Consider the following 27,966-nt stretch of genomic DNA (forward strand, 5'->3'; position numbering starts at 1 on the left):
GTGATAAGCAGAAGCTTTAACAAAAGAAAATGAGGAAGCTTTTTCTGAGGTGCAGCGCATGACCAGGTGAGAACTGGATAAGATTGTAACAGATGACCTCACTCATAGGCGTCACATTACAGATTCTTTTATTCTTTTTTTGTTTTTATTTGCATTTTTTCCAGGCTTAATAATATGCACATATGAGTCATACTGTTTACCCCTTAAATCCTCCATAATTCTGAAAAGAACTGAAACCACAGCAATCTGAGAGTTATATCAATAAATGAAACAGCTTGACAGTACTAAATTGAGTTTGAAGCTTTGACAAATCTTTATCTATGTCACATGTAAAGCTATAATAATTTGCCCAGCCAGGTGTTTAGTAAGGTAGACTTGCAGACAATGACACATAGAGAGAAAATAAGGCATAAAAAGCATATTCTCTATAAAGATACAATATATCATTTTATTTCACAAATCGATGTCTGTATATATTTGAAGCTGCTATTTGATCTGGAAATATTGCAGTATTGTTGTATAGTTTGAAACACAAGTATTTTACTGTAAATGGAAACTCAATATAATGGTTCAGGAATCAGGGGTAAACTTTTTGTTTAAATTTAAGCGTCAAAAACATACTAATAATTTTGATCAAACCGACAAAAATAATTACAAAAATTACAAAAAATATACTGTGCATTAAAATATTTAGATGTGCTGATATTTTACATTCTATATATCCAGTTTAATATATAATATTTTCAAATAGGAGCATATTTTTAAAAACACAATAGGCTTTTTGTTTCAATTTCAAGAGAATAATTCATATTTTTAAAATCATTATGTGATTTAAAAATATTAAATTAGATAATATAATTTCTACAATAATATAAAGCAACAGAGCAACTTTAATTATATTTTTATGGACAGTGATGACTTTAAAAAAAAAAAAAAAAAAAAGAGTAATAACTTCAATTTTGACTAAACAAGTACACATGTAAAGTGTGGTTTGAATAATGTATGTTTCTAGATAAATTTCATGCATTTTTTAATAAATATATCTCAGTAATGCTCTCACGGTTGACCAGATTTTCTTATTAATATTATTAAACAATTAATATTATTGTATTTTCACATGAAACACATACAGTCATATGGGACATTTAGAATTATAAACAATTATAGATTGCTTAAAGGGACACTGTACCCAAATTTTTTCTTTCGTGATTCAGATGGAGCATGAAATTTTAAGCAACTTTTTTTAATTTACTCCTATTATCACATTTTCTTCATTCTCTTGGTATCTTTATTTGAAATGCACGAATGTAAGTTTAGATGCCAGCCCACTTTTGGTGAACAATCTGGGTTGTCCTTGCTGATTGGTGGATAAATTCATCCACCAATAAAAAAGTGCTGTCCAGAGTACTGAAACCAAAAAAAGCTTAGATGCCTTCTTTTTCAAATAAAGATAGCATGAGAATAAAGAAAAATTGATAATAGGAGCAAATTAGAAAGTTGCTTAAAATTGCATGCTCTTTCTGAATTACAAAATAAAAAATTTGGGTTCAGTGTCCCTTTAAAAAAGAGACATTATACGCAAAAACATTTTGTTATGCATACAAAAGATTAGTATTTACACGTTTCAAATATTTTTTGTGCATCCTACTAATCCTCACTGGCTCATAAAGACAATTACCTCTGCTTCACTGTTGGCAAGGGACATACCTCTGCAATTATGACAAGAAAACATTGATTTATTCAGGACAGGAACATGAATTTAAACAGAAAAGAAGACAAAAGCATATGCAGATGAAACAAACATGTTGACTGCAATCTCCCTTTAATTCATAAAACTAGAAGCTTCCAACTGTAACACAGGTGTGATGAAAAGGAACCTCCATTCTCCTACAGAGTCAAAGTAGAATGAGGCGTTGTGTACTTATAGAGAAATGTTATTCATATATGGCTCCTCAGGGTAGTGGAATGTCTATTGTTTAAATGTTCCTCTGAAATACATTCACAGTATACCTATAAAAACTGTTATAGGTTTGTGAAACCTATATATATGAGCATTTATATTTTTTTTAAAATACATGATTGCATTAAATACGATTTTTACCAAATTTATGTTCTGGCAAGTACAAATGTTTGGACGCTGTTGTATTGTGTGTGTCTCTTTAACAAAATTATGTAGTGGTTAAGAACTGATGACATTAAAAGTAAAGCTTTTAGCCATTTTATAAACATATGATACAAGACAATGGAAAAACTTCAAGATACAAAACAATAAAAAAAAAACACTAAAATTATTCAAAATAAAATTACTATACATTTACAAATTTTTTTTTTAGTTTTCATAGAATTTTGCCTAGCTAAAGAATCTTGTGCAAGTGGCATTTGTAACAAAATATTCGCAGTCACCAATATTTTTCCAATGTTATAAATTAATAAAGTGATCTTCGGAGATTTGATTTTTTTTACATTCAGAGTTTGTTCTGGTACTTTTCCATTACATTGTTTGGCTGCAATGGAGAATGAAATCACCTTCAAAGTCCAGACATTGATTTTTAAAATCAGCGCGGATTCAGCCATTTTATTCCAGGTGCACGAACAGCTTTTTCTTTTAAAAATTCATCCTTAACGTTGTTTCCATCACCAGAAGCCATTTCAGAATCTAAAAAGAAGATTTTAAAATATGGATATGTAATTATATTAGCACTTCATTAAATAAAAAGAATGCTTGACGAAGGAACCTCAGTGTACTGAAATCTTGCAATTGTAAAAAATATCACCTGTACATCGCTTTTGTTTTTTTCTTACAAAATAATTTTTCTTTCCATGAAATAAACTAAATTTTTTATGAAAACAGTTTCTTACATTTCTGAAATGTGGTAATACGCTGGTTTGTTTAAAACACTGGTCTTAAAGTACTGGCCCCAGGGCCATATGCAGCCCTCAAGATAGATTAATCTGGCCCTCCTTTGTTTAATAGATAAACCATTTATTTGGGCTGTAAGTTTTTTTTTTAGGGTTCTAAGAGGTGTAACTAGTTGATGTCTATATAGGCACTCACAAGATAAATATAAAGACAAGTGGTTCCCTTGTAAACTCTAAACTTGCACTGCTTGGATAAATGTAACTTTTTACACAGTTATACAGTTGCAGAATGATCACTTCACTTGGCACTCACAAGATTAATATAGACAACTGTGTATGTCTATTGTGTGCTACAACTACCACCACACACTACTACTTGGGTAAATGCCACTTCCAGTTTTGGTATATCCAGTTCTGGAGAACTTACTGATTTCAAGCAGCCCCCATGTGAGAAGAACGCTTGGCAAGTGGCCCCCAGATACATTGAGTTTGATACCCCTGGTTTAAAAATATAGGCCTAGATTACAAGTGGAGTGCACAAATATTAGCGCTAGCTAACACCGCTTAAATTGAATCAATGCTGCTGTTATTCTTGCACTTTTTACTAAGTTGAAAGTAAAAAGGTAATGATTAAGCAAAAGCCTCAAGAGAGAGAGAGAGATAGTGCATATGTGTGTGTGTGTATATATATATATATATATATATATATATATATATATATATAATGTTCAAATTAATGAAGAATAAAACTATTTAAACTAACTTTATACATTTATTTCAATAATAAACGTATATATTAATTAAAATATATATATACGTTGATTGGAGTAGCCGTGTTAGTTCAGAGATTTAGATATCAAAATAACAAGAGTACTGCATTGAACAATGATACTTTTTATTGGACTAACTATACATTTATAAGATGACAAGTTTTCGGAAGAGTGTCTTCCTTTTTCAAATCTGAAGCAATACTGAGTATAGCTTCAGACTTGGAAAAGGAAGACATTCTTCCGAAAGCTTGTCATTCTATAAATGTATAGTTAGTCCAATAAAAAGTATCATTGCTCAATGCAATACTCTTGTTATTTTGATATATATACACACAAACATATATATTTGAGGGTAATACTTATATTTTATTTGTTTTACATGTGTTTTCATTTACTTTTATTATAGCCCATACTTTACCTCAGGTCTCCAGGCACCCCAATTTTTTTTAGCAATATTATATGTTGTGCTGAAGGGCAACACATAACTATAAGTTGTAATTTGAGCGATGTTTAGCGAGGCTCACTAGCCATTGAAAGTATAAGGTGCGCTAAAGAGATGTTGGCAGTGCTTAATATTGTCTGGTTATACCTTTAACCCAGTGCTTTCCAAACTGTGTGTCGGGACACACTAGTGTGTCGGCAGGAGTGTGTTGGTGTGTCCCTGCTTTAGCACAATTTTTTTTTAAATGTATTTATTTTTTTGGTTTCTGAATTTCCGCCTGCCTGCTACGCATATCACATGGTTGACACGTGATTGATACTATGTGGGTCACAGATCATCTTAACCAATTGGCGCAGCTCAGTGGGAACTGAAACTATTCCCATTGGCGGCTTTGACTGCACATTGGCTCCTGACTGCACGTGTAGTCTCCTTAATTGGCACGTGACTGCATGTGTAGTCATTGAGTGGGAAAGCAGTGTGTTTGCAGAGCGGGCAGTAGTCAATCGGACTCACGGAGCTCTGAGGGCGGCAGCTTAAACGCTGAGCTGAAGTCAGAAGTCAGTGGGGGTTTTTTGCAACTAGCTCCCAGTAGTGTATTGCTGCTCCTCCTCTTGATATATGGGTAGGAAGTGGAAGCTTAAAAATGCTTGATGATGAAATGCGAGTGTCTTTATCTAATATTCCACCAAATAACCAGAAATTGTGTTCATCCCATCAACCTCATACATCCCATTAAAATAGTAAGTAGCTATTGGTGTTATTAAACTTTTTTTTTAATTCTTACATACTGTTACTTGAAAATACATTTTGTTATATCATTTATGTATGTGTCTGTATCTCTTAAAACAAGCTAGTTTAACCTCCTTTTTGCTAGTACAACTGAATTAATTACTGTGTCGCAAAATGATGTAGGTCTAAAAAGTGTGTCACCAACATGAAAAGTTTGGAAAGTTCTGCTTTAACCATTTACTTGTAATTCCATATTGTGCCTTATTTATTGTGTGACCTGTGATATAGATAGTGCACTCTGCACTATCAATAGTGCTCCACTTGTAATCTAGGCTACATTTTCTTGTTCTACCAAAGCCTCACCAATGTTTTTTTTTTAAAATCAATATAATAACCAATTGTAGCCCAACTATAACTTAAAGGTACTTTGTGCTAAAAATGTTTGTGTTGTCGACATGATAGAGTACCAATTAAGGTCCAGATCACGAGTGGTGCGATAACAATTACTCATGAGTGAAAAGGGGTTTATCTTTGGTGGTTGCACACATTGGGTTTATTGCTCGTTTTACAAGTTGAAAGTAAATACGAACGTGTGAGCGTAATCACGATATATGCTTATTACTGCGTCCTCAGAGCTCTGGTTAACTGTTTTGTAAAACAAAAAAGTGTCACAAAACACTTCAAAAATACATTACAAAGTACAGTTATACTCATAATAACACCATCTAATAAAAAATATTTAAAAAACATAAAAAGCAGGCAAAGGGCTTTAAGATAGAGATACATACATATACATGTTTAAATCTGTATATGTATATATATGTATATATATATATATATATGTTTATATGTGTACATATGTATTTATATGTGTATATGTGTATTTACAGACATAAATACATATCTATACATATATAAAAATGTATATAAGTGCATTGGAGCCCTTTGTAGTCAAGTAGATAAAAAAACATGTAAAAGCATATTTATGCAATATTCATATTTAATAAAGTGTTATACTGTGTATTTACTGTAAATATTTCATATTCCAATGTTCTGCACATAGCAGAATATGTTCTATGTATTTATAAATAGATATTCCTATATATCTGTATATATCTATGTCGATATATAATCATGTATATATATATATATATATATATATATACAGTATATAGGTAAAGATATATATTGTACCAAAATACCATTAGATATATGTAGAAATATGTATGCATGAATAAATAGAAAATACTCTGCTATGTGAAGAACATTGGAATGTGAAATATTTTCATGTCGGGTTAGCGCACTTGAAAATATGCAATCGAATTTGCACGCGAGTAGGGTGTTAGGTTTTTTCCACTTTTTTTGCTCCATTGTCTTCTATGGGAAAATACCTATAAAACGCATGCAATATTCTAAGTTTGGCTTTTTTGCACGCATTGGGTTAGTGTGTGAGCAAAAACATTTTACTTTTAACTTGTAATACGAGCGCTACCCGACGCTCGCAAAAAACTTACTTCTAGCAGAGTTAGCGAGCGGTAGCGTTAAATACTGCTCCACTTGTAATCTGGCCCTAAACATATTAACATGTTTTGCATGAAAAAAAAAAAAATTAATATGAAGTAAAAGTTTTTTTTACATGGAAATGCTCTTCATATTCAAAGCACCAGCTAGCAACTGCGTGGTACAGCTATGATGAATTGGCATAAAAGACATACAATATTTATATGTTATATATTTAATTTAGTATATGGGATAATAACACATTTTATTTTTCCACAGTTGCTGCATAGTGGTTAAACACATATTTAAGAGCATGTTTAGACAGGGACCTATCTAAACACACGTGGTGAGCCAATGACAAGTGGCACATGTGCATGCCAACCAATCACCAGCTAGCTCCTAGTAGCGCATTGCAGTCCATGATCCTACCTAGTTATGCTTTTAAACAAAAGATACCAAGAGAATTAAAGGGCCTGTCTACACCAGAATGTGTAATATTTAAAAAGATAGCTAATCCTTTTGTTGCCCATTCCCCAGTTTTGCATAACCAACACGGCTATATTAATATACTTTTTACCTCTGTGATTACCTTGTATCTAAGCCTCTGCAGACTGCCCCCTTATCTCGGTGCTTTTGACTGACATGCAGTTTATTCAATCAGTGCAGACTCCTAAATAACTCGACAGGAGTGAGCACAATGTTATGTATATGACACACATGAACTAGTACTGTCTAACTGTTAAAAAGTTTTAAAATGCTCTGAGCTAAAAGGCGGTTTTCAATGGTTTGAGCCTACCTAGGTTTAGCTTTTCAAAAATACCAACAAGGGAACAAAGCAAATTTAATGATAAAAGTCAATTGGAAAGTTGATTAAAATGTCATGCCCTATCTGAATCATGAAAGTTTAACTTTGACTAGACTGTCCCTTTAAGTATATTTGATAATAGAAGTACATTGAAATAGTCTCTGCACTGTGAAAGTTATTTTGATTTTAATGTCTATTATAATTGCTACTTATCTCCAACATGCTAATAAAGATTTTACTAGAGATAGTTTTATTTATTTAACAAATTCAGTGTAAATAACACATGTTTAATACTCTGTGAAGGTTAATTTATATTGGTCAATCTGTCAAACTGAGAAAATAATTACATCCTCTGCTTAATTGAAAAAAATGTCACCCAGTTGTCCCCAAAATAAAGTGTTCAGTTCAGTTTCATTAAATACAAATTATGAGAAAATTATGTAGAAAAAAAAAACGGCACAGAAAGTGACTTTACATTGAAGTCTATGGGGACTGTGTTTTTACTTTAAATATATATGTATGTGTTAATATGTGTATATACACTGATAAAAACATACAAATATATGTATATAAGCATATACATATATATTTTTAATTTGCTGCCTAACGCTGCGCGACTTACCCTCTTTGCTGCGCTAGGTTCTTTGACGTGTCTCAGGGCATGAGAACAAGGCTCCCACTGGACCCTATGGAAGCGCGCTCTCGTGAGCGCAAGGATTTCAGGCAATGTGAGGTTGCATTCGCATTGCGCTTTACTTGTAATACCAGCGCACATTTGCGTACGCTGGTATTACTGAGTTGAGTGCAAATATTGCACTTGCGAAAGCGCAATTTTGTGCTTTATTCGTAATCTAGGCCATAATATTAATAATGTACTACTGTTGTTAGTGTACCAGGTATCTTATTTCACCAATATTGTGAATCTTTATTCTTTGTACAGTGAGCATGTATTGTAACAATAGAGCCCCCTTGTGGGAACCGCTTTAATGCACAATTGAGCACTTAAATGCACAAATGTATACTATGTACATACACCTAGATTACAAGTTTTGCGCTATAGAGGGTGTGAAACAAACGCAACAAAAGTTGCGTTATTACCGCCTCCATAGCGCTGCCATTACGAGTTTTTGAAAAGCTGCCTTGTGTGTGCGATATGGTTGCGTTAAGCTCCATACCGCACAAAATACAAGCGCTCCAAACCCACAAAATAAAAAATTTTGCCATGAAAAGGGCATTTGTATGGGCATTGCCCTTAAAAGGGCATTCAGCTCTTTTGCTGCCCATTAAAAATAAAAAAATGGCTATTCTAAATTTTCTTTTTAAAAAACACCCCAAAAAGAAAAAATAAACATTACACAAAATAACAAACAAATTAATAATAATAATAATAAAAATATTCTTATTCTAATACCCTGTTTTAGAGAAAAAACACCCCAAAATAAAAGCACTCTAATCTATAATAAACTACCAATAGCCCTTAAAAGGGCCTTTTGTAGGGCATTGCCCTAAAGAAATCAGCTATTTTGCTACAAAATAAAAACAAACACCCCCTAACATTACAAACCCCCACCCCCCCAAACCCACAAAATAAAAAAACCTAACTAAAAAAACCTAAACTACCCATTGCTCTAAAAAGGGCATTTATATGGGCATTGCCCTTAAAAGGGCATTCAGCTCTTTTTCTTGCCCTTAAAAGGACATTCAGCTCTTTTAAAACAAGCTCAAACCCTAATCTATAAAAAAAAAACCACCACAAAAACCCTTAAAACACTTACCCCTCTTTAGGTACTCCCAGTTGCTGAAGTCCAGCTTGAACGAATCAGCCAATAGGAATGAGAGCTGCTTAAATCCTGTTGACTGATTTGAACAGCCAATAGGATTTTACTGTGAGTATCTAAAGAGGGGTTAGAGTTAGGTTTTTTAAGGTTTTTTGGGGTGGGTATTTTTTTTTAGATTAGGGTTTGGGCTTTTCTTAAAAGAGCTGAATGCCCTTTTAAGGGCAAGAAAAAGAGCTGAATGCCCATACAAATGCCTATTTTTTTACAAGAAAAATAGCTGATTTCTTTAGGGCAATGCCCTACAAAAGGCCCCTTTAAGGGCTATTGGTAGTTTATTGTAGGCTAGGGTTTTTTTTTATTTTGGGAGGGCTTTTTTTTTTATAGGGCTATTAGAGTAGGTGTAATTGGTTTTATTTTGGAAAATTTCGTTTGTTATTTTTTGTAATTTAGTATTTTTTTATTTTTTGTAATTTAGTATTTTTAATTTTGTGTAACTGTAGATTTTTTTTTTTTTTTAGTAGTGTTAGGTTTTTTAATGAGTAATTTAATTTATTTAATTGATAGTTATTTTAATTTTAGTATAATGGTTATGTTAGTTTAATTTATAGTTTAAACTTAGTTTTTTTTTAATTTCACAGGTAAGTTTTTATTTATTTTAAGATAGGGATATTGTAATTCTAATTTCAAGTTAGGGGGTTGTTAGGTTTAGGGGTTAATAGTTTAATTTATTTTTTTGCGATGTGGGGGGCTGGCGGTTTAGGGGTAATAGGTTTATTTAGTGATGTGGGAAGCCAGAGGTTTAGGGGTTAATAACTTTATTTAGTGGCTGCGATGTCGGGGAGCAGCGGAATAGGGGTTAATATCTTTATTATAGTGTGGGCGATGTTGGGGTGCAGGGGAATAGGGTTTAATAACTTTAGTATAGTGACAACGTTTTCGGGGAGCGGCGGAATAGGGGTTAATAATTTTTTTTAGTGGTGGCAATGTCGGGAGCGGCAGATTAGGGGTTTATAACTTTAACATAGTGTTTGCGATGCGAGAGGGCCTCGATTTTGGGGTTAATAGGTAGTTTATGGGTGTTAGTGTACTTTGTAACAGTTTAGTTATGAGTTTTGTGTAACAGTTTTGTTGCGTAAAACTCATAACTACTGCTCTCAGATTGCGGAAAGGATCGTGTCGGTATAGGCTGTAATGCAAGCTTTATAGCCTCACCGCAAAACTCGGAATAGCAGCACTATGAAAATCCCATGCAAAAACATCATTTTTTGAGTGCAGGACTGACGTTGCGTTACAGGCTAAAAGTTATACCAACAAGACTCGTAATAGCTGCGTTGCTGTTTTAACGCTGAAATGGCCATTTTTTTCAGCGTTAAAACATGAATGCAAAACTTGTAATCTAGGTGATACTGTATTAACCATCGCCTAGATTTCTGCGGTAGCCGTCAAAAGCAGTGTTAAGGGCTCCTAACGCTGCTTTTGGCCGCCCGCTGGCATTTAGAGTCATGTAGGTAAAGGTCTAACGCTCACTTTCAAGCCGCAACTTTTCCATACCGCAGATCCCCTTACGCCAATTGCGTATCCTATCTTTTCAATGGGATCTTCCTAACGCTGGTATTTAGAGTCTTGGCTGAAGTGAGCGGTAGACCCTCTACCGACAAGACTCCAGCCGCAAAAAAAAGTCAGTAGTTAAGAGCTTTCTGGGCTAACGCCGGTTTATAAAGCTCTTAACTACTGTGCTATAAAGTACACTAACACCCATTAACTACCTATGTACCCCTAAACCGAGGTCCCCCCACATCGCTGCCACTATAATACATTTTTTTAACCCCCTAATCTGCCGACCGCACACCGCCGCCACCTACATTATCCCTATGAACCCCTAATCTGCTGCCCCTAACATCGCCGACACCTACATAATATTTATTAACCCCTAATCTGCCCCCCAACGTCGCCGCTACCTAACTACACTTATTAACCCCGAATCTGCCGACCGGACCTCGCCGCTACTCTAATAAATGTATTAACCCCTAAACCGCCGCACTCCCGCCTCACAAACACTATAATAAATTGTATTAACCCCTAATTTGCCCTCCCTAACATCGCCGCCATTCCGATCAGCCAATAGAATGCAAGCTAAATCTAATTGGCTGATTGGATCAGCCAATCGGATTGAACTTGAATCTGATTGGCTGATTCAATCAGCCAATCAGATTTTTCCTACCTTAATTCCGATTGGCTGATAGAATCCTATCAGCCAATCAGAATTTGAGGGACGCCATCTTGGATGACGTCATTTAAAGGAACCGTTATTCGTCGTCTAGTCGTCGGGGAAGAAGGATGTTCCGCGCCGGAGGTCTTGAAGATGGAGCCGATCCTCGTCGGATGTTTGAAGATAGAAGATGCCGCTTCGATGAAGATGTCTGCCGGTCCGGATGTCCTCTTCTGCCGGGATAGGATGAAGACTTCTGCCGCTCCGGATGTCCTCTTTTGCTCCATCGGTGCCCGGCTGGGTGAACACGGCTCAAGGTAGGGTGATCTTCAGGGGGGTAGTGTTAGGTTTATTTAAGGGGGGTTTGGGTTAGAGTAGGGGTATGTGGGTGGTGGGTTTTAATGTGGGAGGGGTTGTATTTTTTTTAAAGGCAAAAGAGCTGATTACTTTGGGGCATGCCCCGCAAAAAGCCCTTTAAAGGGCTGGTAAAAGAGCTGGTTACTTTTTAATTTAGAATAGGGTAGGGACCTTTATTATTTTGGGGGGCTTTTTATTTTATTAGGGGGCTTAGAGTAGGTGTAATTAGCCTAATATTCTTGTAATCTTTTTTTATTTTTTGTAATTTAGTGTTTTTTTTTTTTTGTAATTTAGTTTAGTTTATTTAATTGTATGTAATTGTAGGTAATTAATTTAATTAATTTATTGATACTGTAGTGTTAGGTTTAATTGTAACTTAGGTTAGGATTTATTTTACAGGTAATTTTGTAATTATTTTAACTAGGTAGCTATTAAATAGTAAATAACTATTTAATAGCTATTGTACCTTGTTAAAATAAATACAAAGTTGCCTGTAAAATAAATATAAATCCTAAAATAGCTACAATATAATTATTCGTTATATTGTAGCTATATTATGGTTTATTTTACAGGTAAGTATTTAGTTTTAAATAGGAATACTTTAGTTAATAAGATTTAATTTATTTCGTTAGATTAAAATTATATTTAACTTTTAACTGTTAGGGTTAGACTTAGCTTTAGGGGTTAATACATTTATTATAGTAGCGGCGAGGTCCGGTCAGCAGATTAGGGGTTAATAAGTGTAGGTAAGGTAGCGGCGACGTTGGGGGGGGCAGATTAGGGGTTAATAAATATTAAGTAGGTGTCGGCGATGTTAGGGGCAGCAGATTAGGGGTTCATAGGGATAATGTAGGTTGCGGCGGTGTCCAGAGCGGCAGATTAGGGGTTAATTGTGTAATGCAGGTGTCAGCGATAGCGGGGGTGGCAGATTAGGGGTTAATAAGTGTAAGGTTAGGGGTGTTTAGACTCGGGGTTCATGTTAGGGTGTTAGGTGCAGACTTAGAAACTGTTTCCCCATAGGAAACAATGGGGCTGCGTTAGGAGCTGAACGCTGCTTTTTTGCAGGTGTAAGCTTTTTTTTCAGCCCAAACTGCCCCATTGTTTCCTATGGGGGAATCGTGCACGAGCATGTTTTTCCAGCTAGCCGCTACTGTAAGCAACGCTGGTATTGAGAGTTGAAGTGGCGGTAAATATGCCTTTACGCTCCCTTTTTGGAGCCTAACGCAGCCCTTCAGAGAACTCTAAATAACAGCGTTGTTTAGAAGCAGCGCTAGAAAAAAAAGACGCGTAGCTAATGCACCCCTTCGGCTGCAAAACTCTAAATCTAGGCGTATGAATGGTGAATATTTTAAAAATGTAGAATTAATGTGTTTTTTTTTATTTTTTTTTACTATTAAATATTTGTTTAGAAATAAATACATTTTCATTTTTTAAATGTAACATTTAATTTAAAAAAACAAAACAGGGCTGGTTCATTCATTTGCATTTGACAAGGGCCTGATTATCTAAAGATCTCCTCTTTGGTGAGTTTAGCTAAGTACTGTGAGATACTCTAGTCTCAAACAATTTTAGAAAGGCAAATTTTATCTTGGGGGTCTATATTAACCAAGAAGATTTCTGGATGTTTTTTTTAATTATGTACAAAACATTCTAAGGGATAAAATAAGGAGAAGGATGTTCACTTGTTTTATTAATTCTCTGCAGTATGTGAATAGTTACAATGGCAGAAGTGTGAAGAAGAAAAAGCCCCTGTGTGATTTCTCTCCATACCAGCAGCAAACATTTGATCATCAGACCCTTTGAGAGAGCAAATTAAGGCTGATAGTGTTTTCTTTAAAGGGAAATAACTCTCATATAGAGTTCATCAAATGGGTATCAGCATAATCTGAAATGAAATTTCAATCAGCTAAACTTTAATGTTCAAAACTGAGGACTTTGATTGGGTTTAGACTGTAGAAAATGGAAAGTTTGGGCTTCATTTTATTTTTAGACCAAGGCAGCACAACATCTTAAAGGGGCAGTCTAGACTCAATACATATAGTTTGTTAGGAGTTGAAAATGGCCGCCATGCTGATTTGAAAAAGCTAACTGAAAAATATTAATTGTACATTGCTAAACTGTCATACATGAAAACAGCTAACTGGACAAGAAGAAACCTGTGAGCGGAGCTTGGCGGCCATTTTCAGCTGCTAGCAAACAATGATTATTTAAAAGTTTAATGTACTTCTTACAAACTTATAGATGTGTAACCCATTGCAAGATGCTTGTCTGGTATGTAGTAATATTTATAACATGTACAATAAGCACTATAAAATAAGTATTGGTTCCTTTAACCTTGGGTGAGGGTTAAACACATAGCTCTGTTCAAGCGATAGATCTAGATCTTAAATATCACATTTATATTATGTAAATATTACTTACAAATCTTACCTGAACTAGGAGGAATCCTAAATTTACTTGCAGGTTTGCCTCCAGTTAGTTGAAAAAATGGAAACTTCAAGCATTTTCCTGTTACTCTGTCACATATTCCAGACGGACAGTTACATGTGCCTCTGCACTCCATTCCATAGGTTCCATATGGGCATTCTAAAGCATAATAGGAACAAAATAAAAGGATTACAATCTTCTGGCCTCTCCCACTTTTACTTACTTTTCATAAATTTTTTATCTGAAAATCATAGTTATTCCATTGCCCACAGAGAGGCTGAAGTGCATTTCATGGATTTCTGATGCATGTATAAAAAATAGCTTGGGTGTACTGTCTGCTTCAGAAAGGTGCTAATCAATGTTGTACCACTAATCCTTAAAGGTGCCAATAACTATATACAAACCTCATAGCTTTCCCTGGAGACATTACAGGGCAAGGAAGTGAGGAAGACTTGTGAGCAGAGACAGTTATATAGGCGGAGCTGCTTCCAAAAGGGTCATGGGTGTACTGTGGAAGGGGTTGGCTGTACAGTGGACAATGTTGGGTAGAGTCTGGGTGGGATGTGAGCAGAATCTGGGTAGTCCCTGGTCTCACTTTGAGAACCAGCACATTTGCCCTGAAGGGAAAGATGATGGAGGGACAGCAGGACAATTGGTTGTTCTGTATACATTTATAAGGCATTCACTTCTTTACACAATTGTTGCTCTTCTCAGGACAAGGAAAGAGATAAATAAGTGGAAAGGGGTTATTAAGAAAATGATGATTTCAATCCAGTACCTCTCTTGTTAACACCAGTGGATAATCAACAAAATAATTCCACAAGAAAAAAAATATAATAATTATTGCCACTTTCTTATTTGTATTATTTTTTTTACCATGCCCATATACGTTCTTAACATTTTAGGCAAATAAATACTGAAACACAAATTCCATTAGACAGCAGAGGAGGCTTATCCATATGGTCATTTTTATTAAATTATACAGAAGCTTGATGATGTCACTGCTAGTTACAGCTAGGGTGGGAGTACTCAAGTCATGTTCTTGATAGCTTTAATTAGCATGGGATCTTTAATAGTGTTATGCTTCATATGTGAATACTCACAGGTGTAATAACAGGGGATGTAAGGGCTGTCCAGAAGACACCTGTTATTATACCTGTGCCTTTGTTTCAGCCTTACTGCTGCATTTGTAACAGGGTTTAGGAAATATGACTTACTGCAATATTCTTTGTTTTCTATGGATTGCTGGGACATGTAGTCTTTTTAACACAGGATCTCCCTTGTACCATACTGCCTATATCACTTTAAACAGCATTTGGAGCCCATGTGAAGTAAAAATAAAGATGCAGTGTAGTAGTGATAGTAACAGGAACTTGAGTGAAGCAAGCAATTTGTAAGAACATGTAGGTGGCTTCCAGATTTCCTGTTTTTTTAATTTATTTTAGCAACAGCAATGAACATAGTTATGCACCTCCAGTGATCTGCTATAGAAGGTCCTGCCAGCAATAAAGCATATATGTAAGTACTGACTGCCAGTGCAGGGTGTGCAGCCATTATTTAATATGAATAAATAAGAGGTGATCCGCCTTACATCTTTACATATCTGTTATTTGTTTGGGGATGAATCATTGGTCTCAAGCAAAGGGCATCTATATTTTTGCATTTGGAACTTGCACTAGTATGGTCGGGAACCCAATTCATGTGTTGTGTGGTGCTGCAGTGCATAGAAAAAAATAGATGTTGAAATAAAAACCATTAACAAATTGTGGAAAGGTAAATAGATTCAATTGTACTCCACAGAGAAAAAATGTAAAATGAGTTAAAGATGCAGCAAATGAAATAATTATTTAGAACTTAATTATGCATCTCCTTAACCCTATAATGTTAGAGAGGATATGAAAAAATAAGATTTTTAAACAAAGCAAAGCAGTCTATGCATTGCATAGATACAGAATGCTATATTGTTTTTAACATAAAAGTTATGGCTTTATAACCATGGATTAAAGTAATAATTAAATCACACCAGCTTTTATTCTTCGTTCTGCCCCCTTTCTAATTCTTACTGTAGTGCATTGACATTAAGACTACTGCTCGTTATCTTGAGCATGAGCTATTTATCTCCAATATAACAGTACAAAGCCAATGTAAGCAGTAAATAAAAATCATTGCAGATTCACTGTTAATGTAGGCATTAGATTGAGTTCCCTTTGTGACCAGCAGATCATGACCAGTTGGTCATCCAGCTTTTAAGAGCCTGCTTTCATTTTCTCTAATGGAACATGCGGCATGGCTTTGGCCATGTAGGATGCTATGTCCCGAGAGAGGGAAAACAGCTTGTAAAGGTAGCAGCTGCAGAAAAGGCAATACATTAATTAAATAAAAAATATTTGCTCATCAAATAAAAAAATAACATCTAGAATATAGCTCCCAACAGTTTGCTGAGGCTATCCGCGAGGCAAAAGGATAAAGAAACTGTAGTCAGTGACCCACCAGCACCTGCGTGGGCCGCATTGGGATAAGGGGTCCTGGACAGGGCATGTCTGGGAAGGCTGTGGGCATGGCTTAGGCGGACCCTTAAAACTGGGACACTGAATTGCTTCAGGTGGGTAGCATGCCAGACCTCCACATTTACACTTTTTAATGTTGCATCTGCTTAAAGGGACAGTCTAGGCCAAAATAAACTTTCATGATTCAGATAGAGCATGTAATTTTAAACAAATTTCCAATTTACTTTTATCACCAACTTTGCTTTGTCCTTTTGGTATTCTTAGTTGAAAGCTTAACCTAGGAGGTTCATATGCTAATTTCTTAGACCTTGAAGGCCACCTCTTTTCAGAATGCATTTTAACAGTTTTTCACCACTAGAGGGTGTTAGTTCATGTATTTCATATAGATAACACTGTGCTCGTGCACGTGAAGTTATCTGGAAGCAGGCACTGATTGGCTAAACTGCAAGTCTGTCAAAAGAACTGAAACAAAGGGGCAGTTTGCAGAGGCTTAGATACAAGATAATCACAGAGGTTAAAAGTATATTAATATAACTGTGTTGGTTAGGCAAAACTGGGTAATGGGTAATAAAGGGATTATCTATCTTTTAAAACAATAAAAATCCTGGTGTAGACTGTCCCTTTAATTACTAAACCTAATTTTAGAAGTCAAGTATGATTGTACTCACAGCTTCAACACAAGTCTAAGGAAAAATAATTAATTTATAGAGAGGATGTAACTGAACTGCTTATATGGACTTTCCCATATTAACTAATAATAAAAAATTTACATTTCTCCTCTAGATGAAATTAGTTTTTTCTCTTACATTTTAATTAAAATATTGTATTGAAAGTCTGCATAAAGTAAATATTGAATGATTTCTCTTGAATTCTTCGGGACAAACATAGAGCAGAGATAAGCTATCTTGTAATTGTATGCAGTTTAAATAACTTGCACTGTCTTGAGGTCAACTCAAGTGATTAAAAACCTGTGGTTCATGCAGGAGGTGTTGATTTGTGCTCAACACTTTAAGGGGTATTGCTGCTTGTGCGTTCCCCCTCTGTTTATTCTGGGTGAGTACCAAAGCGCGGGAGTGCAGGGAGCTATCATGGGTGCTCTTTTATGTTCTACCAACCCTGAAAATCACCAGCTACCACCAGTTAACACCCCAAATTTGTAAAGCGATATTTGCACTCCACTGAGTAATACTAGCGCTGGTATTACAAGTTAGCTGCAATGTGAACACGAGCTCGAGATCGTGCTTCTATAGGCTCCTCGCAGTGGCAATAACCAGCTACTTAATAGTGATAAATTAGCGCTCCACTTGTAATCTAGCCCATAATAGGGCTCTACTTAAACATGTTATAAATATGGTTACAAATATATTTTGAATGAATATGGGTTGAGTTAAAGCTGTTCATTCTGATTTGGAGATAACAGGAAGTGCAACTGGGCCTTAAAGGGGCAGTAAAGTCAAAATTAAACTTTAGTAATTCATATAGAGCATGCAATTTTACTTCTGTTAAATTGCAAAATTGCTTTGTTCTCTCTGTATCTTTTATTAAAGAGTAAAACTAGACAGGCTCATAAGATCTCAGGCGTGTGTACGTGTCTTTAATACTCTATGGCAGCAGTGTTTTGTAACATTATTTGTAGCTTTGTTATACAATGTTGCAAAACACTGCAGCCATAGGGGCCGATTTATTATCGGCCGAATGCTGCCTTATGCAGTTGTTTCCACGCAAGCCTTCAGGCTCACCAGAAACAGGAGTTAAGATGCAGCGGTCTTAAAACCGCTGCTCCTTATCTCGTATGCCACCACTGAGGCTGCGGACATCAATTAGCCTGATCTCATACGATCGGGTTGATTGACACCCCCTACTAGCGGCCGATTGGCCGCGAATCTGCAGGGGGCGGCATTGCACAAGCAGTTCACCAGAACTGCTTGTGTAATGTTAACGCTGTCGGCATTCAGCGATGTCGGGCGTAGTTTTACGCTTCAATAAAATATACCAAGAGAAAAAAGTCAATTTGATAACAGACGCAAATTGGAAAGTTGTTTAAAATTGCGCGCTCTATCTAAATCATAAGAAATTTAATGTTGACGTTACTGTCCCTTTTAAGGCTTAGCTTCTCACTGATAAGCAGATCTCACACTGCTTAAAGGGACACGACACCCAAACTTTTTCTTTCAAGATTCATATAGAGAATTTTAAAAAACTTTCTGATCTACTTTTATTATCTAATTTGCTTCATTCTCTTGATATCCTTTGTTGAAGAAGCAGCCATGTAGTACTGGGATCCTGCTGAAAATATTGAGTGTACCAATAACATGAGCAATATATGTTCAGCCACCAATCAGCAGCTCCCGAGCCTTCCTAGGTATCCTTTTCAACAAAGGGTACCAAGAGAAAACAAAAACAAATGAGGGTTTAGAAGTAAATTGGAAAAGTTGGGTTTCATGTACTTTTAAGTGGCATGCACTAGTAACTCCCCTCAGGTGGCATGCACTAGTAACTCCCCTCAGGTGGCATGCACTAGTAACTCGCCTCACAGAAAATAAACTTTTGATTTACAAAACACAAAAAAACAAAACATTGTAATACATATTTAAATGAAACAGAGAAAATACTTCTGTGTCCTTTAACCCTTTAAGGACAATAGCATACCCTTAATGTTTTGTGTCACAAGAGGTTTTTAAGGCTGTAACAGAATAGGTCTCACAGTCACCGACAGCGGCAAGTCCTTGCCATTTCTGCATGCCTCACTGCTGCTTTTACCCATTAAATGCCCAACAGACACCCGATCTACAGGATGCGCTGGTTGACCACAAAGACTGTAGTTCAATAAAATCAATCTTAATTGTAATTCAAATTTCTCTAAAAGTCTGAGATTGTATATATGCTGGAAATTATTGGTATGGTAATAGGATGCAGCTATTTGTAAAAAGTGGTTAATAATAGACTGCATACATTTTAAGAAATTCTGCAGATTATTAAATCTATTTTAACATCTGCTCAGGAAGAAATGCTTATTTTGAATAAAATTGCTCCCATGGGCAATGACATGATTTATTTGAACTAGAAATATATTTCATAAATGTAATACATCTGAAATATATGACTGAAGCTTTAGTAATTGATTTGGAAGGAAAAATTATGGAAACAATAAAATAGATATATATTTTTGGAGGTTACATTAAGTTGAGCAATTCATTTGGATTGCTGTTAAAAAATGTGGAAACTTTTTTTTAATTGCCAGTTATCAGAACAAAAATCCACAGACAGTTTTAAGCAGGGTGCAAGCGTAGTGGCCATGCCCACTTCAAAATACATTATAGTAAATTGCCCACAATAGGTACAAAATATACCATCTTAGATATACTTTTCTTTATCATTCTGCTGTTTTAATGAAAAGTACAGGAAACTCCATGGTATGCAAACAAGAACCTAGGGGTAAATTTATTAAATGTTGAGAGGACATGATTCACTATCGCAAATCATGTGGTGTGCAAAAAAGGAGGCGCTGATTCACTGTGGATCCTCGTCTGTATACTCGCTTTTGCCCCACTGTCTGTGAGCTTTCCGTCAGGAGAAGGCTCCTCGATATGTAGAGAAGAACTTCACCAGCTTTTCTCATCTTAAAGCAATTTTATTGTGCCCAACGAGTTTTAATGGACCCAGCCGTCTTTTTCAAGAGCATTCAAAGTTTTAAGTTGCTTTACAAACGAGTTGAAACGCGTTGGGCACAATACAATTGTTTTTAGATGAGAAAAGCTGGTGAAGTTCTTCTTTGCATATTGAGGAGCCGTTTATCCTGATTTTAAGCTGAGTATCCTTTTCCTGGCGGAAAGCTCACAGACAGTGGGGCAAGAGCGAATATATAGACGAGGATCCACAGTGAACCAGCGCCTCCATTTTTGCTCACCATATCTTCTAAACAGGCTTCAGGAGAGACTGTGGGAAGACAGCGGTTCGAATTCTGAAGGGAAGTATCAATCCATACTATATGCTCCATTGTTTTCAGCTATAGAGAATCATGTCTGCTCGACATCGCTAAATGCCAACAGCATACACCAATCGTCCGCTAGCAGGTGCTGTCAATCATCCCGATCATATCGTAAAAGGTGGCGCACAGATTAAGGAGCAGCGGTCTTATGAACGCTGCTTCTTAACTTCCGTTTAAGGAAAGGAAACAATGGGCCTCCAAAGCAGCATTCGCTGCATTGTAAATGGTGCCCCTAATGTATAATTCAACAGTTAGGCATCCATGCCAGGTTTACCACTAAGGGCAATAAGCGACAGACTCCTGGTATAAATATACCATGGTTTGGGACAGTATGCCAAAAATAACTGTCCAAAGAAAGCTGGGACAGTTTGCAAGTATGCTTGATATAGTCACAATTTATTTTTTTAGATTGAGAGACACAGGACTTTCTCAGAATCAAGTAATTTCTCCTGAAAAAAGGCAGCAATCTGCTATACTTAATGTCCAGTCCAGTAAAATCAATGTATATTTGCTACAACCAGTTTTAATTTTTTTTTTTAAATTGACTTAAACAGTATTTCATCACATTGACTAATGTTTGAGTATAACCGCTTCTCTAAACCTGTAGAGAGGTGTATTGATAATTAGTCATGCTAATAAAAGTAGTCTTATTTGTGAATTAGGTGGTTAATCAAGAGGGGTTTAGATTTAGATTAGCTGAGATTTGGAGAACCATAAATCTGTCTCCAAAATAAATTATTTAAAATATTTTTTGCTAAATCTTAGAAATACACCCCTTGAAAAGCCTGGTGGAATCCAAGTTCCTGGTCTCCTTTGCTGTAACCAGTAAGGTACAGATCTCTCTGATCTAACCAATCACTGTATCAAGTGTTACAGGGTAAGTTTAATTTTTCAAGATACTTATGTATGGCACTTCAGTCTTTCTTGAGAAGGCATAGAATAAGCACAATTGTACAGAGTTATTTACAGCATTACGCTGTAATATCAATTTTGTTTTAATTAAAGGGACAATAAGGTCAAAATTAAACATTCATGGTTCAGATGAAGCATTCGATTTTAAACAACTTTCCAATTTGTTTTGTATGTGCTATTTTATTATTATTATTATTATTATTATTATTATTATTATTATTATTATTATTATTATTTTTACTGTCCTTTAAGTTTTTACCAATGATTTATTTTACATTTCAGTCACAATGTTATGCAACTAACAAATTAATAAATTATATTTTATGGATGCATAAATCCTCTCCCTGGAGGTGATGTGAAAGAAGTTCACTTCCAGCGTATGACCTCTGATAAAATGTGATTATTGTTCCTTGCACAGATGTGGTCAATGGTTTTCATATCTATACTATAATCGCGTTTGTAATGCGTCCGTCGGTGTCCACAGTTGCGCATGCATCCTCAAAGAACTGTTGGCTGCACGAGGCAGCCAAAAGAATTAACCCCTAATCCAAAAATAACATAATCAAAATATTAACCCCTTAACCGCCAACCCCTCACATCTCAATAAACCTAATTAACCTATTAACCCCTAAACCGAAAACCCCCCACATCGCAATAAACCTAATTAATCCATTAACACCTAAACCGCCAACCCCCAACATCACAATAAACCTAATTAACCTATTAACCCCTAAACCGCCAAACCCCCACATCACAATTAACCTATTAACTCCTAAACCGTCAACCCCCCCCACAATGCAAATAACTAATTTAATTACTAATCACCCTAACCTAACACCCCCTAAATTAACCCCAATACTAAGTTATACTTAAATAAAACCTAACATTAAATTACAAAAAAATAATCCACCGCCGTTGAGGACCGCGGCTAAGTATCCAGGCATCGGGAACACAGCTCCGCACCTCCGCTCCATGCCTCCTTCACTGCGGATGAAGATAGAAGATGATAGATCCGTCTGGAAGAAGACCTTCTCCGCCGGACTTCAGGAACAGTGAGTACCTATTTGGAGCTTAGTTTTAGGCTTTTTATTTTAATTTTTGGGGTGTTTTTTTTTTTTAGATTAGATTTTTTCGGGCTTGAAAAAGAGCTGATTGTCCTTTTAAGGGCAGTAAAAGTGTTGAATGCCCTTTTAAGGGCAATGCCCATACAAATGCCCTTTTAGGGGCAATGGGTAGTTTATTTTTTTTAGTGTAAGGTTTTTTTATTTTGGGGGGTTTGGTGGGTGGGGTTTTTTTACTGTTAGGGGGGAATTAGTATTTTTTAGAGGTAAAAGAGCTGTTTAACTTAAGCCAATGCCCTACAAAAGGCCCTTTTAATGGCTATTGGTAGTTTAGTATTAGATTAGGGAATGTTTTTATTTTGTGGGGATTTTTTATTTTTATAGGGGTATTAGTTTAGGTTTTTTTTATTTTGGATAGCTTTGTTTATTTTTTATGTAATTTTACTTTTTTTTTTTTAACTTTAGCTTGGGTGTTTGTATTTTTTAAACATAGACTGTCCTCTTGTCAGGCTTATCGCCTAGTATAAAATAACTGTGAGGAGCAAGCTGAATATGTTATAATGAGATGCAGATATATATGTCTTCCTATGTTTAAGGCTTTGTTTGTGAGGTGCCAAAATGCTAAGTCTATTTTTGTTTTCATAAACCTTTGATTTATAATTTCTAGCAAATTTGAAAATTAAATTATAAATGAAAACATTGTCCTTAGGAAAAAAAAAATAACCCATCAGTTTGCAATTGCATAAATTATGGGATAGGAGTTAGGGGTGTAGTTTGTTAAATACTATTCAGCTAAAGTAACATTAATCAGAAAATGTTATTCCGTAATTCTCAAAAGATACAATATCCCTTTTGCTTACTTTTTCTACAGTATAAGTTTGAAAATTGTGTTTTTTTCCACTGTCCATATAGGGACTGGAGTGTATTCTACAGAGTTCAGAACTCTGACCTTACCACATTCTACTCTATTGCCTGGTCAGTAGAGGAGCTCATATGACTGGCCACAGCAAAGAAGGAAAGAGAAAAATAGTCACATGGCTTTTCAAGTGGTATATCCTTGGACTGCAAAACAATGTATATTTTGCTAGTGTAAAAACAACAATAATAATTTTAAATTATGTTAATTGGCTAATTACTTTAATGCCCATTTTTTTTTAGCACTGTTGTATATTTATATAGGTTTATTTATATGTGCATTGATGAACAAATACACAAAATATTTCTGAACATTAATTGTATACATATATCATATTCAGTCTATAAAATATTATACAAAAATACAAAATCGACCCAATTATTAATATCTGTCCAAAAAAAGGTTTAAACTTACGGATATAATTACCCAAACAAATCAATAACCATCCGTCTTGTTATGGGGGGGGGGGGTGTTACAGCAAAATTTATAGTAATTATATTTGTTCTTTGTAGGCTCAGATGCCAAAATCAGAAAAAATATTTCTATTGTACTAACAATACATTTAAAAGACTCAAGACTTTCCTCTCTTCTTTAGGTCTGAAGCTAAAGTGATGAAAAGGATTAAATTTACAAAAAATTTTTTTTTTTAAATTTAACTTATCTCAAGTTGTACAAAAGAAGAACACAAAATAAACAAATCAATAGATTGGTAATAACATATACTTGTCAAAGTAACATTTCATTTCAAATAATCCGATAATTTCATAAAAACCTAATAAAGATTCTCAGGGGAGAGTTCAAGATGAAGTTAAAGTAATACATGGTTTTCTCAACAAGCCCCATCTTCTAAATTCCTAACAGCATCCTTAGGACAACTGTCTCAAACATAAACAGTAAATTGGATAATTTTTAACATGATATGACAATATCCAAAAACAAAGAAACAGAACAAAAAAATTAAATACAGAAAATCCATAATCTGTATGCCTATGTAAAACAGCATCTGAAAATCAGACTTTTGAAGGCTTATACAATTGTGGTTGCCAGGTGTCCAGTATTGACCTTGATACTCCAGTATTTAAGTAGGCGTCCAATAAAATCTTCACAAAAATACTGGACATGTACAGTATATGTCCAGTTTTATTTTAAAGTCTCTGAGTGTTTGCTAAATGTAAAAAGCATTCTATGAGTCAAGGCGGTCTAACCAGTTCTGTTTATGGGGTCTATTTACCAAGCTCTGAATGGAGCATGATGCCCCGTGATTCTGGCAAGCCTTCTAAAGACCGCTGCTCCATATATTGTCCTCCTGCTCTGAGGTAGCGGACAGACATCATCGAAAATCAACCCGATCCAATACGATCGGGTTGATTGACACCCCCTGCTGGCGGCGTTGCACCAGCAGTTCACAAGAACTGCTGGTGCAATGATAAATGGCGACAGCGTATGCTGGCGGCATTTATCGATGTGCAGCGGACATGGTTCGATATAGCGGATCATGTCCGTCCGCACAATGATAAATGGACCCCTATGTGTGTTACAGTCAGCCAAATAAGTAAAATAATGTATTTGCACGTATGTTACTAGCAGCCAAAGGGTACAATTACTGCTTGGTGGGATCAAGAGCAGGGCTAATGTAGAGCTTTTGTGGGGCATTGTGTTACCATACCATTGTGCCAAGCCACCGCCAGATTGCAGTATTTTTATGCAGGACAGATGAATACCCTATATACAATCTAATGTCTTTTTCAATAAATACAGTGGGCAACTAAAAATAATAATAATACATTATTAAAATAATTATTATTATTATAACAAATATCTGCATTTTATATTACACCAGAGAAATGCACTGAAACCCTCTCCAGCCTCTTTAGTGTCACCATTTCTTATGTTTGTCTATTTACTAAAGCCTACCGATTTATCCATTCTTTAGTGAATTAGCTGCATAACTGATGAAGCCATATAGGATGGAGAGCTTGGAGAGTCTGAAGAAAGTTTAGTGCATTTTATCCACTGTGTACATCAAAGTTTTACTTCTCTATTTCATAAATTGTGACTGCAACATATCATAGAGTCTGAGCTCGATTTGTGAGTCAGCCTTGGTCTCAGTTTCTGTAGATAAGCCGGTGCTATCAGCTTTATCTTAGCATCTGCCTCTTTTTACATAGAGTGTGCATATGGTTGCAGAAAAAAAGATCTAAGCAAAAATGCTTTATTAAGCTTTTAGCTATCATGGTTAAAATTACTTACTGGTCTAACTACACAGTGATTAATATGTCTAAAAATGTTTTGTGTGTAGAAACTGATTGCACTTGAATAATTTCATTTTTCATTGGGACAAATACACAAAATACACACAATGCAAATTATTTATTTGTGTAATGTTTCTATGTCTTTGTAACTGACAGAAAAGGTCACAAGTTAACAACTATTAATACAAATCATAGTTGTATAGCTGTATAGCAGTATTATATAAAGAAATGGTGTAATTCATGTTTTTCACCTGTTAATTGATTTGTCATAAAAATCAAACACAAATCTCATACGGAAAAAAATCTGTTTGTGTTGCAAAAACTGTTAGCTTCTGTAGTAAGTGAAGATTCATTAAATGTCTTATAATCTCAATAATCCATTGATGTTTCCTTTACAGCTACTTGGTGTATCGTGTAATAGATAGATAGACAGATAGATAGATAGATAGATAGATAGATAGATAGATGATATACTGAAATAGATAGATAGATAGATAGATAGATAGATAGATAGATAGATAGATAGATAGATAGATAGATAGATAGATAGATAGATAGATAGATAGATAGATAGATAGATGAAAGATAAATAGATAGATAGATGATATACTGAAATAGATAGATAGATAGATAGATAGATAGATAGATAGATAGATAGATAGATAGATAGATAGATAGATAGATAGATGATAGATAGATAGATAGATAGATAGATAGATAGATAGATAGATAGATAATAGGTTAGCTTTCCTCAGGTTTTAAAAGCTTGGCCATTAATATGAAATGTTAGTCTGATATAAACTTACAACTAAACTTTAAAATATTTTGCTATTTTTTCATCTGTATATATCAGATATGAAAAAAATACCTCTGCAAGTGCCGTATTCATCTCCAAAATCATCTTCTTCTGTATAGAAATTACATCTCAAACCAGGCCCACATTTAACACCGTCCATGCCAGAAACTGTTCGGTAACAGGTCTCACCAACAGCTGCTGCGCATACTTTGCAGCATCCACAGTCATCCAGCACAGTCCTTTTGCAGCGCAGGGTACTCTTACACTCATTGCTGTCACAGCGTTCAGGGCAATCCACTGCATACTGGGCATTCCAAGCTGTGCCAAGTGGCACAGCAACAAGGAGTATAGCAAGTAACACACTGCTCTTCATATCTCCCTTAAAATGAGCCTTTATCTACTGTCAAAGAGCTTCACTTGCAACCTTCTGTAGAGAACAGGAATGGATCCAAAGGGGTAGCTGAGCATCAATGTACAAGTTTAGAAGCTTTATACATTGTCTTCCCACATACTTGTCAGTCGTCAGTTTCCTCAGAGCTGTCCTATTGCCAGCCTCTCTTGTTTTACTTCATAGAATTCAGGATGGAGGCAGGATTAGCAGCTTGCTGCCATCCAGGAATTGAAAAGCCTGAGCTGATGTCATTTGTTATGTTTAGATAGTTGTTATTTTTTTCATGAGCACTAAAAAGCCTCACATCTCCATCTGACACGTTTAAGGATGTCTGCCAAAAACAAAATAGGATAAGTATCCCCAGTAATGACTATACAAAGGTACTAGTATATTAAACTCAAGGGTACAGTAAAAAAATGTATCACAGGGAAGACAGAAGGAATGTCAAAATATGACTATGAAGTTGTTCACATACATTAAAAACAATAGGCAGAGGTTTTAAAGGGAAGTTTAGGCAATGCTATACATTGCAAAATCACCTGTCTAAAGTTGGAAATCTACATTATATTTATGTGTGCTACTACCTGCTCACATTATACATTGGGATCACAATACAGGATGCACACAGAAAAATGAGAAATCAAAGTCACGATGAAGACCAGATACAAGACAATTGTTATTATTGTCCTCATTCTTGTAATATTTTACTTATTTAATACACTATCGTGTTTACAGTTATAATTTTATGTCAGGGGTGCCCAACTGCTCCCCCTGAGCCCACACTTTTGTTTCATTCTGATCAGCCAATAGGAATGAGAGCTGCTTAAATCCTATTGGCTGATTTAAACAGCCAAAAGGATTTTAGCAGCTCTAATTCCTATTGGAATCCAAGAGAGGTGCACCACAAACAGCAGTACCGAGACTTTCCGTTATGTAAAACAAAAACACTTTATTATGGGCAAAAATTAAAAGTACAAACAAGGCTCAAAAAGCCATATAAGCACACTGAATAAAATCATCTGTTGTGAAACAGGAAAACAACGAAGACGTGTTTTGTGAGCATGCTCACTTGATCACTGCATAGAGAGTAACCTGTAACTACCTCCATATATACCTGGAGATTTAAAGAAACAGTATATACACTTTAAACAACACGATGAAACTTTACTAAAACAGAGTGATATATTGCTAAATGTTTCTATTATGATATAAACAGGGGTTAGGGTGTTTACCACCAATTTTTCACTTATTTATTATTTTTTATTTA

At 35.3% G+C, this 27,966-nt stretch overlaps 1 protein-coding gene across 1 annotated transcript; it reads right to left on the reverse strand.

Moving 5' to 3' along the window:
- Nucleotides 1–111: 111 nt before the first annotated feature.
- Nucleotides 112–26,804, reverse strand: ESM1 (endothelial cell specific molecule 1). Its single transcript, XM_053700441.1, has 3 exons — nucleotides 26,381–26,804; nucleotides 13,880–14,035; nucleotides 112–2,656 (listed from the first exon to the last, which is right to left on the reverse strand). Exons 1-3 carry the CDS (start codon nucleotides 26,679–26,681, stop codon nucleotides 2,556–2,558), a joined length of 558 nt encoding a protein of 185 aa, XP_053556416.1. The 5' UTR covers nucleotides 26,682–26,804; the 3' UTR covers nucleotides 112–2,555.
- Nucleotides 26,805–27,966: the final 1,162 nt, after the last annotated feature.

Source organism: Bombina bombina, chromosome 2, assembly GCF_027579735.1.
Source record: "Bombina bombina isolate aBomBom1 chromosome 2, aBomBom1.pri, whole genome shotgun sequence".
NCBI classification, from domain to species: domain Eukaryota; kingdom Metazoa; phylum Chordata; class Amphibia; order Anura; family Bombinatoridae; genus Bombina; species Bombina bombina.